The sequence below is a fragment of the Camponotus floridanus genome, unplaced genomic scaffold (genome assembly GCF_003227725.1).
Source record: "Camponotus floridanus strain SB8 unplaced genomic scaffold, Cflo_v7.5 scaffold17, whole genome shotgun sequence".
NCBI classification, from domain to species: domain Eukaryota; kingdom Metazoa; phylum Arthropoda; class Insecta; order Hymenoptera; family Formicidae; genus Camponotus; species Camponotus floridanus.
In genome coordinates this window covers 263,088-275,867 of record NW_020229292.1, presented here as the reverse complement: position 1 = coordinate 275,867, position 12,780 = coordinate 263,088, and the positions used below count along the sequence as shown (strand labels likewise).

At 33.7% G+C, this 12,780-nt stretch overlaps 1 protein-coding gene across 11 annotated transcripts in view; it reads right to left on the bottom strand.

Moving 5' to 3' along the window:
* Positions 1 to 12,662, bottom strand: part of LOC105250086 (bromodomain-containing protein 3) — a 29,085-nt gene extending 16,423 nt beyond the window's left edge. For 6 of the 11 annotated variants that reach the window (XM_011255978.3, XM_011255980.3, XM_011255981.3 and 3 more), the window contains exons 1-8: positions 10,388 to 11,208; positions 8,061 to 8,348; positions 7,527 to 7,575; positions 6,928 to 6,969; positions 1,934 to 2,179; positions 1,545 to 1,739; positions 787 to 1,395; positions 224 to 301 (exon numbers count right to left, since the gene is read on the bottom strand). In XM_011255978.3, the coding sequence (XP_011254280.1) occupies positions 224 to 301; positions 787 to 1,395; positions 1,545 to 1,739; positions 1,934 to 2,179; positions 6,928 to 6,969; positions 7,527 to 7,575; positions 8,061 to 8,071 (1,230 nt within the window). In that variant the 5' untranslated portion in view covers positions 8,072 to 8,348; positions 10,388 to 11,208. Of the gene's footprint in view, positions 1 to 223; positions 302 to 786; positions 1,396 to 1,544; positions 1,740 to 1,933; positions 2,180 to 6,927; positions 6,970 to 7,526; positions 7,576 to 8,060; positions 8,349 to 10,387; positions 11,209 to 12,536 lie in introns of those variants that run through there. The other 5 variants (XM_011255979.3, XM_011255985.3, XM_011255983.3 and 2 more) reach the window with 5 other exon arrangements.
* Between the last annotated feature and the right edge of the window lie 118 nt (positions 12,663 to 12,780).

Sequence of the window (12,780 nt, the reverse complement as noted above, 5' to 3'; positions counted from 1 at the left end):
TAAAATATATATATATATTTATAACAAAAAAAATATGATATATTGAATCTTATAAATTTTAGTTTGTCTTACAAAATATTAAGACTCTTAACGTAAGACATGCTATATATATAATATAAAATTGTCATTCAATTAAATAAAAATCTAATAATTTTCACTTGATAGATGATAAGACAACACAAATGAAAGGAAGGAATAAATGAAGGAATAATAATAAATGTACCTGTTGGGCCATTGCCCCCATTAGGGGCATATTGGCCTGATGGTATGGCACTAAGCCGTCTTCTGCTTGCCTCGTTGGCTGAAACAGCCATGTCATGAAGAATTTAATCCATCGTTTAATGATATTAATCATTATATTATTTTATTAATTCAATAGTCAATACATAATGATTAATATCATTATCAAAATGATACATGCTCTATACATGCAAGGATCAAAGATGTTCACAAATGTTATGATAATGTAAAATACAATAATTTGTGAACTACATAAAAAATTTGCATGAGCATTTTATTTGAATTTATTCTTTATATATTTACAATACGATAATTTTATTTTCGAAATTATCATAAAAATTTTCATGATTATTGAATTACACACATATTTAAGCAACTTTTAGCAATACTAATTCCATTCCATAAATAATATTCGACTTTTAAGTCGCAGATGTTATGGTATATCATGTTTCGTAGATGTGGACATATCCATTTTTTAATGCTTTTGATTTAAACATAAAATATGGTAATAAAGCAATATAATAAAAAAATGTACATATGCATTACCTTCTTAATTTGTCGGCCAGACTCTCTTCTCATAGGTATTTTAGCGTTTTTGGAATCCAGAGGTGTGTACATTGGATCGTAAGCATTTGCGGTGGGAGTTGTAGTATCAGCTTTTCTTTTCACTCCTTTTTTAAGCTTCGCAGGTTGTGACGGAGGCATTACAGTGGGCGTTGTAGGGACTTGTGGAGGTGGAGGTACAGCAGAAGCTGCTTGGGGATCCATCGCTGGCTGCGCATGATAACCCGTGGTCGGAGGGACAACTTGCTGAGGCAGAGAATTGTGAGTAGCCATCGGCGCGACGCCCATACTCGATGGCGGGGCGATGGTGGTTGTATTCGTGCTTCCAGGTACTGAAACCGGTGCCTGAGTGCCGAGAGGTGGCATGGGTATAACGCCGGTTGTCCCAGCCGACGTAGCGGAAGGTGTTAAATTATTCGGTACACTGGAAGTAACAGCGGCTGCACCGGAAGCTGGTCTGCCTCTACCTGCCCCTGTACCTCCTGCTAATCCACCTACTCCTGGTCCACCTACTCTTCCAGCTTTCTTGCCTTTGGGTCCTTTTGGAACAGGTGGATCTAATTCCACTTCTTCCTTCGGCATTTGTGCAACCTAAAGAATTATTACACTATTGTCACGCAACAATATTTATGCATAACAATACTCTGAGTACATTATATGTTAGTTTTATTTTTTCTTTATTAATGTTCATTTTTTATTGAATAGAAAATGCGTAAAAAAATTAATATTAAAAAATATACCTTTGTAAGAAACAACTTTTCGAGAGCTTGTGCCATGACCACAACATCTTCGCCTGGCTTGTTGTAGACATAGCAATTGGTGAACATAGTATTGAAATCTTGAATACATTCTTTCCCACTCCAATAATATGAGTTTTCCAACCTTTTTTTGATTGTGCCCAAATCCATTGGTTTTTTGATGATTTTGTGATAATCCTTTTAAATCAAAGAAATTTCTTAACACTGATATCCGATAATTTATTTATATATATTTACTCCGCTAAAGTATATAAATACTTGATAATTTTCATGCATGTTTGTGTGTATGTGTGTGTCTGTGTGTGTGTATGGTGATTCGTTTGAATGTGAATACTCATTTATAATAGTTCTACAACGGAATTGTGACCTACTGGCAAATTGAGTTTCTTCGCATCGACAGGTTGCTGGAAGGGCCATGCAAACTGATGCTTCCATACTGGTTTTAAGACACCCTTTTGCAAAAATTGTAACTGATTCGTGATGCGTCCTGGACGATTCGGTGGTGGAACAACCGGTGGTTGAACTATGCCATTCACCGGTTCCAGAGGTGGTTCGTCACGTGGTGGCGGTTCCTTTGCAGGACTCGCTGGCGTCGAAGCCTTACCAGGTGTGCTCGTCTAAATTGTTCATTATTATTTCATTGATTACATGTATAAAGAGATAGTATATTTTTCAATTACATGTTTATACATTTACATATATTTAGATATCAAGATATTAAATTATGTATATCAAGCACATCACATTTGGCAAACTACAAAATTAATAACTTTATTTGATATTAATTTATTACAGACATCAATCATATCTCTACAATTAATCTTATGTTAGTGTCATGCATTTTAGATAAAATCGTGGTAAATTTGTATGCAGATTATTTTCAGATAAATCATGTAGATATTCTTAACAGACTTGTGTACTTAATCGTACTACAAGACTATTAATTTCATTCAAATTTTGTACATTTTAATAATTCATGAAATATATTATATTTTATTATTAAATATGTACATTGTAAAAGATTAAATTTAAAGGTTTAGCATGTTTTTAATAATATAATCTATAATTAATAATATATTTTTATTTAAGCAACAATAATTCTTTCAAGACTTTTAACATGCATATATGCCTCGTGAAAGTAAAATATAAAAATAACTATGTGCCTCATGAACACAATAAACATTAAATAAAATATATAAAAAGATATGCACAAAGATTAAATTAATTACAAGCTATTTTACAAGTTCAATTATTTAAAAAATTACAAAAAACATTTACGTGCGCGTTAATTCTGAAAGAATTTTTGCGAAAAAAGGTAATCTCAAAAACAATTTATTCATTAAAATCAAGAACTTTTTTTATTCTTAATTTCTCTCTTTTTTTATTAAGATTAGCTTTAGTTTTAGACTGGATTTCTCAAAATGTATTGCAACAAGTATTGATACACTCACATAAATCACATGCATACGCGAAAAAATTTTATTACTACTTTCTTTTAAATAATTAATGAAAAATTTATTAATAAAAATTTTTTATTACCATATTTTTTTAATACTTTTCTTCCATAACAGGGGTACAACAAAATATCTTTTTCACACATGTGATCCGAGATCGAAACACCGCAACTGATACAACATATTCTTTGTTAGTTTTCTTGCTACGTCGATTCAAGTTGTATTAATTTTCTTTGCTCTCCTCCAAAGATTTTGGATATACATTCATTTCACATATTAAATAAAATAAATAGTGTAATTATATTAGATATATAAATTTTTGTAATACAATCCGACACGTGGGCAGGTGGTCAACGCCATTACTCGCGCACAAATACTAACATTTACTACTCTAGAGCGTCAAGGCAAGGGAGGGGATAATACAACAATAGCGGTGAAAACAATTGGTCAACTCAAAATTTTACCGCTTTACACATGCGCAAAACAGAACCTTGGCTTCTTACAAAGCAGTAAGATATCTATTCAAATCTTGTGAAAAAGATCTCTCATTTCTGATTTGTAACTAAATGTAATTTTGTTCAAAGATTATAAGATAAACTTAGAGAATTTTCAGACGTTTTCTAAAATAATCTTTTTGAGTGGGTTTTCTAATGTTTTTTCTCTAAAAAATAACAAATATTATAAAATAAAAAAATATGAAAAAATATTTTAAAAACATAAAAAAATATTGTAAAAATAAAAATAAAATAAAATAAAGAATTATTTAACTTCAAAATGTTAAATTTTTAAAAATGTACTAAAAAATGAATGATTTTCCTGCGTCTAAATAAAATTCAATAAGAATTCCTTGATTTTTTTTAAAAAAAAAAGAAAGAAAAAAGAAAAAAAACTTTACAATTCCAAGTTTTTCCGAAAAGACATTCTCACACAAATATCTATGTTCATGTAAACATGGATTCAAGTCCAAATGTTATTAGACGAAGTTATTTAATATTTTCAAGGATGCAATATTTAGAGAAATAGAATTGGAGTTTGACCTTAAATATTTACGTTTAAATAGATAAAGGACTTTTTCTATCAAAGAATATGAACAGAATGGGAAGCTTTACTTTACATTTTTGATAATAGAAATAATCGTGACGGAATCAAGAAGATAACACATAAAAAAAATCTTTATTCAAAATCAATTCTTTGAATTTTGTTTCTTTGTAAACAACATGATTTCATTTTATAATAATATGAATCATAACTCTTTCACTTACTTTCAAAAAGAAAAAAAAGAATAATTTAAAAATTATAATTTTAAATTACAATTCCATAAGCATTAAAAATTTCAAAACGATCTCAAGAATTATTTTATCGATATAAAATAACATCCTGTGTATCACACATTTATAATGGTAATAGTAAATATATAAAATACAAAATAATGAAACTAGAATTTACAATTACAAGGGATACATTTTTGTTAAAGAATTTTTATATATAATAAAAAATAATAAAATATTTGACAGTATCTCAGACTATAGCACATTTTAAAAACTATGAAATTTATATATAACTATATATACTCATTTAAAACAGACATTATTATATATATATATATATATATATATATATATATATATATATTATGATTATATTGACTGCATTAAAAACTGAAATGTCAATCATGCCTTTTTAGATTATTTGCAACATATTTATTAATTATAACACATTATAGATGCAGATATAGATGTGTTTGGAAATATTACTTCACTATTATAAATATATATTCACATTCATATTTAATATAAGATAATCATTGAGATTTCTTTATAAATTTTTTTACGTCTTAATATGTTTTAATACATTAAAAATATTGAATTTTGCATTACGCATGTATATAAGATTGCATATATATACTAAAAAAAGTTCATTTTAAGCAAATAAATTTATTGAAAGGGTATGATTGATAATATATTCTTTATATGCTACTATAAAAAATCTTAAATAAAATAAATAAAAGTTATGAATTAAATTCTTCAAAAAAATATACGATTAAAATTCTTAAGGAATTCTTAAAGATTTCTCGTGAAAAAATTGATTTTATGAATCACAGTATTCATAAAAATTTTAATTAAGTTAAATGAGACTAAATTTTTAAAAATTTTACTTAATTTGAAATGCAACAAATATACACATACATATTACCTGTGGATGTAAAAAATTAATAAATGTTATGCTTTAACCTAATTAACAACTTTATCCTTTGACTTCGTAATTCTTTTTCTGCAATAACAATATTTCTTATTGCACTAAAATATATGCGCGATATTATTATATCAAAATACAGAATAATTAATATTACAGAATAATTAATATAACTAATATTATAATTATATACATCAAAATGAAAAGAGAGGGAGATAGATAGATTTTCCTTAATAGATCTTAAAACGCGAGTCTTTATTTGAGATTTAATAACAAAAATGTATTTTCTAGGAACGATTAATAAATTTTATTGAGTAACGAATTTCTTTATAAATTTTTTTACGTCTTAATATATTTTAATACATGAAAAATATTGAATTTTGCATTACACATGTATATAAGAAATCATTACTTTTTAATAATTTGATGATGAATTTTTACATCAAATATACTATTTATGACCAATTTTGACATGTCAAACATCAAAGGCTTATTTATTATTGTAATAGTATATTTTTTTTACTTCACATGAAATGAGTGTACACTTAATCTTTGGAGGGAAAAACGAGTATAGAAAATACTGAAGTCAATTCAAGATAGTGTAACTTAAAAAGACAGAGCCTTAAGCATGTTTCTTAATGCTTAAGTTATCATACACACTTAGTCCTCCATGTGAGAATATTGTTTACATATGTCCGTATTAATATCTAAATATGCTTTAAAAAAATAAAAAAATAATAAATAAATACAAAAATAAAAATAAAATATACAAATAATAAAATAAAAACAATAAAATACTAAAATAATAATAAAATAAAAATAATAAAAATAATAAATAATAAAAATATACTAAAATAACAATAAAAGAATAATAAAATAGAATTGTCATAGAAATAATTTTTGTTAAAATATTTTATATAAAGAAAACAAAATTTTACTTTTTCCTCTAATATAATAAATGAAGATTATATATATATATATATATATATATATATATATATATATATATATAGATACATACAATTATATATGTATATTGACAAAAAACTTTTCTATTATATATATTAATGAAATGCATTGTAAGCTAATGATCCCATCCATGCAGCGAGCGAATTAGGCTGATATATTTAATTTCCATAACCGCAGGCAAGCAATTTGGAATTTTGCATAAGACAACGTTTACTGGAAACTTATAATAAAATCTAAAATCAGGTGAGAATTTAGAAATGAAATATAATGGCACTTTCATATAGCTCATGCAAAAAATTTACAGAAATATCTTTATATCTCGTTAAATTAAAAATAACTTGATCAGTAATTAAAATATAAGATTATATAATCAAACAACAAATGGCATATAAGCTAAAATATTGATATATGTTTATAATGCTATATTGATGCTAGACAACATAGTGGGCAAGAGGAAAGAATCTTGCTTTTACAGTAATATACTAAGACTTTAATAATTATATAACATAATCATATAACAATATTTGTATATGTTGGAAAAATATTAATAAAATTTAATATCTGTATACATGTATATTCTTTAATTTAAATTATTTATTAATATTTATTTATAAGCTTATATGTGTATTTACTACAATTGAATAAAGAATAAAGCGAAATTATTGATTACTCATAACAGCATGTATTAGTTGCCAATTCATATTTCAACAACTATCCTAGTTGAAACCATAGTCAACAAGGTATCTCACCTTCGGTATATTACACAGCCTTTCTCGCTCCTCCACATCTAACTGTAATTCATATATACTATTCAGTCAAAACAATGTTCTTTTTTAATATGTTAAAAGTATGTACATTTATATATAAGTATGTATGTATGCATGTGTGTATGTATATGCACACATACACACATACATACATACAAGCATATATACGTACATACATACTTATGTATGTATATGTTATGCAAGAAATGGAATTTGCAAACACAATATTAAAATAGTTATGTGTAGCCAGACATAGGAAAGGACGATAAAAATGTATGTTACACAGCCATAAAGTAAAATAGCAACATGTAAAAAAAAAAAGTGTTATTTATAATAAAATATTAAACATGTGTAATTTATATAATTTCAATATAAGTGAAAGAGAGAGAACTGTCTTTATAAAATTTAACATATTATATTAATAAGGATGCTGTGTAATATGAAATACATCAAAAACTACATGGGACATGTGGATAGTATAAATATATCACAGAATATAACGCAGCTTTGAAATATTGCATTAGTAAGTTAGTAAGCAAACTGCATATTCTACACACTATTGTAAGATATGAATTACTTACAGAATTGTTCTGCGAGATAGTGTCCACCTGCTGCATCTTGACTTCGTTTCTGCAACAGAAAGAAAATAATATGAGTTTTATTTATAACATAAAAAATTGAAATAAAATAGAAACTATCATGTTAGTTATATCGCATGGCACTCATGTATCGAAACACAATTTATGTAGTATGCTAATTTTGAGATGAAGATAAGAGCCAGAATTGATCAATCCTATCTAGTAAACTACATTATCATTTGATAGAAAGAGCACTAATGCTTATCTTTGATTTTATTTAATATACATTCCTACATTTTTTTCATTCACTTTTCCCAAAGTTGAAATTTACCAAGTTTACCCAAAGACACATATTTAGATATTTTGTCGACTTAACAATCCATGTAATTTTTAACATCTTTGTAAAGCAAATGTATCAAAGATACATTTGAGCGCTTACTAAATGTACTAAAGGCTTGTCATATAGATAGATATTATATTTTATTTCGATTAATCTTTTATAATATATGCTCATTCACGATAATGAGCTTCACCTACCTTTCCGACATATATGATACATAAATGCTACGTAGCAGGTAACTGCCTTACGTTGATGCTTGACGCTATGAGGCTTCATCAACAATTGAGATGGCAAGTATATATTCTTAATTGAACATAGCAGCTCATTAATTGCTTGCCAAGACGATTGCGCTGCAACCAGGAAGATTGGTGCCGAGGAGGCATAACACTACTCAAGTCTACCGAATGGTAGTACTTTGAATGTCAGCCCTGTATACTGCTGTGAGACTCCGTACCTCCAGGTAAGACTCGCGACATTAGCAACATCTGGATAACATAACAATAGGACCCCATATTGTAACAACCCCAAAAAATTGTTTCATTGCTTTAGAATGATTTGTATATCGAGATGTATTCAGGAAATTTATACGCAATTTTTATCATTTAACATATCATGCAAAACTGAATCTAGTAGATACATGCTGGATAAGCAAAATCTATTCTTTACTGTGTATCGCTATATATTAATAGATTATGGATAGAAATGTGTGCAAATTATTCTCTATTGTTTCTCTCTAGGTTATTGTATCTGTATATTACTTTTGCAAATTGTGATATTGTGCTGTTACGAGTAAGTATTAATGGAAAATTAAATATATATATATATATATATATATATATATATATATATATATATATATGATTGAATGTTGCATAATGAAAATTCTCAAATTTAATATAATTGTTTTATGCTATTTGAATGTAATATTTATAATCTTTGCACATTATTCATGTAAAGTATTTAAGAAAAGAAGAAACGACTGTGTGCATATAAGTTTGTTTCTTCAAAATTTCTCTCGACACTTTTTTCAAGATTAATGCAAAATCTCGAGGATACATTTATATAATACATACTTTCAAAGACACGAGTTGATTTAAAAAATGTTCCATCTAAACTATATGTATATGTACATATATACACATTTTGTTTCTTATATATACTATTTGAGAAAAAAAAATGTGATTATTTCTATAAATACATAATATAAACTAATAAAAGACACATTAATTTATACCAGTCATTTATACCATTGCCTAACTTAATTCTATGCAAAAGGAATGTTCAACGATCACAAATAAAATTGTACAACGCAAGATTTTCAGCGATACAATTTTTGTACTTGTACCAAACAACTAGGACATTTTACAAGGAAACATACAATAGATTTGTCAAACATTACACATTCGATAATTGAAATTTTATGAAAAATCCTCCAGCCCACATTCGAATCTGGAACTGGGCTACAAGATACATTTGTCGCATCTCTCGCAGTTTCTCAGTGGCCAGGATAAGCCAAAATGGAAAGTTTGACAAAAGTAGCACAGATAAGTGGTACACTGGTCTAGAAAGTGAGGTGGCTATTAAAATGCAAAATTGGCAGTGCGCAAGGGAAGACTACGACACATCGCGACTGTTAAATCTCGGCCGTCCGCAGACAGAAAGGAAGTTTCTCGCCCGGAACAGCCCACGCGACGAAGAGGCCGCGAGTCAGGGTATCAAGGGCAGAGACAGATAAGAGATCTCGCGCTCGACTCGAACAGGTGCTCGAGCAAGACCATCCGAGGATAGGGGAGAGAGAGAGAGAAAGAGAGAGAGAGAGAGAGAGAGAGAGGAGAAAGGCGAGATCCGTGGACGAGCAAAGAGAAGTAAAGCGTGGCCGCGACAAGGCTCTTTACGAGACGACAGCGGTGGCGGCAAAACGGTTGCGGCGACAGAGTAGGACGAGGCGGAGAATCGCGAGGGGAAGACTCGGAGGGCTGGGATTCCGCGCCCAACTCGCATCCAGTCGACGCACAACAAACACGAGCGAAACAATCCAACCGACCAATCAATCACCCAGCCATCGAGTCAGTCAGTCAGTCAGTCGAGTGAACGAGGCGACTGGCGCCACGGCGAGAGAGAGATAGACATATCCATATATACGTTATACGCACATATACATGACACGTCGGTATCGAGGGGGGGAGAGAGAGAGAGACAGAAATGACGCCGTGAGAATTCACGCCGCGACGACCGGGAACGAGCCGGGATCTCTCTCTGTCGCGCGCGCGAAAATCCGGACTCACCGGACAACTCGATTCGGCGGCGGTAGGTCTCAACATGGCGGTACGGCCATTCGGGAAAGAAAGCTCCCAAGGGCCCGCTGCTCGTGCATCGCCACCGCCGCCGCCGTCGCCGCCACCGCTGCCGTCGTCGTCGCCGCCGTCGCGGCACTATATACGCGTCACCACACGCGCCTACACACCTACGTTATATACTCGGCGTTACACACCGGAATTAGCCCATCGAGCCCGCGATCGCTTACCTGATGAACGGAAGTTCCAACTCCGGCAACTCAATCGTAAAACACTAGCACTACGCCTTCGAGGAGACACGCACTCCGGTGCTACGCTTTCTCCCTCGCTCCTCGTTTAGTTTGGTTGGTCGCTCGGTGTTATGGCGGCCGTAAGGCGCGAGTAAGTGCGCGCCCCGAGCCGTGTGTATCACACTCACTCACTCACTCTCTCACTCGCGCGAGCGCCTCGGTTCGAGGGAACGCGGAGACGCGGTGCCTCCGACCGACAACTAGTCCCACCGTGAGACGGAGACCTGGCGCGGCGAGTCGTCGTCTCCACGCGCGCGTCAGCCCTATCGCCGTTACCCGTATCAGTGGCACCCGAACCCGGACGACATTCTCACGCAGTTAACGCGCGCTCGAATCCGTGCCCATGACGATCTCGGATCTAGAAAGCAACGATCGCAGCACCAACAATGGCTACGCATTCTTCCGCGACGTACCGAAATGGTCCTGTTCCGTCGTTCCGCGCGCGCGACCCGCGTCCGTCCACCTCCCGAGCCGCCCGAGCGTCCACGAGTCGAGCCGAGCGCCCCCGAAGACGAGCGCGCGAATTACGAACCGCCTCGGTCGACGGTCCGAACGCTACTGCCGGGTCGAGGGAGCGTCTTTGTTATTGAGATACCCGACTCGTACCTTTGACCCAGCGATACCAATCGCGATAAGAAATACAAATACCTCCTCCGTCGAGATATCAATCTTTACTCGTGAAAGACGACGAGCAACGCGCCCTCGCTCTCGTCGAGCGACGCTCCAACGCGTTACCTGTATGGGAACACGTGGGTAAATTTCTAGAAAGTTTACATGCGATAATACATTGTGAGAAACGTCCGACGAGAAATGTATTAGCTTTTAACATCAATATTTATTACATGGTATTCAACAATATACAGACAATAGAGACAGAAATATATATATATATATATATATGTAACATGCTCGTAAATCTTTATTCGCAGAGAGACATGTGCGTGTATATACGTGTACACTTGATTAACCAATCCGAAAATTAACGGTTAATTTCCGTCGTTCCATGTCCACCCATAATGCACTTTTTTTTCGACGAGCACAACGCGAGAATCGATCGACAATTTTCAACAATAATGACGAACAGCTTCGCCGATCGGAATCTATTACGTCGAAAACTAAGAGACACTAAAATGCGAGATCTAACCTTGCATGCAAATTTACATTACACGAGTCGCAAGCGTCGAGAGTAACGGTCCGATTCCACGATTCTGCCGTTGCCACGCGACGCATGATGGGAAAAGCGCAAAGCGCAAAATCCATAATTACCGATCTCGAGAGTCTCGTCGAGCGTCCCGCGCGTTGCGAATAACGCGAACGATTCGAACGAGTTGAGAAGCACGTGGCGATACCTCCGCGTGACTCGCGCGGCGTTTCACACGTTCGCCAATGACGTCGTTTACGGCCGTCATCGATGCCGTATCGTTCCGTTAGAATCCGCTCGATCAATATGGCGATAATGTGTATAGACGCTTTGACCTTTACCTCGTCCCGTAATACATCCACGTCCGTTGATAAACGCCGAACGAACGCAGGGAGCATCGACGTCGTCGCGAATGCGTCACGTATCTTAGAGGTCCCGATTCAAAGTGAGATATAGATGCCACCTCGCATCGTCGGCATCGGCAGATATCGTCGACTCGTGACACAATACTACGAGAGTCAAAGACGTCGAGACGTGGCCCAATCACCGTCGAGCATGCGAGTTGCGACAAGTATCATCATTTTCCACGACCAACATTTCTCGGTCCATGTGGAGATTTTTCAGATGACAGCTGACACGTGTGTCGTGACGTGACAGCGTCGCGTATTCACGGCCACAAAATGGCGATTCCTCGTAGTTAATATATGTATATGCGTTGTACGTATGCGTTGAACCACTCGACCCGTTCACACCTCTATCTTTCTCTCTCTTGCTCGGAGATTAATTTCTCATTACGTATGTAATCGCGATACGCAGCGTCGTCTTCGTGTCTCGAATGCGACGCGCGAGACGAGTCGTTTACATCAGCGTATTCTTGATGATTGATAAAACCCACTTCTGCGCTCTCGTGACGTAATGAAATACTAAACTCAAAAAAGAAATACGTACAACGATATACGGTAGACACGTGAACGGTGGAACGTCGGACTCTGGCGCGTTTCCCTGCTTCCAGCTACATTTAACCCCGCGTTCCGAATCACGATTGGCTTGCGCTCGATTTGTTACGGATGCGATCCAATCGCCCAAGAGCTTTTAAATATTGATGAGTCATCGCGTTTACGATGTGCCAATAGAAATGACGATAAGTTTTCATTATATTTCTACCTGACTAACGTGAAACCTTGAAATTTTT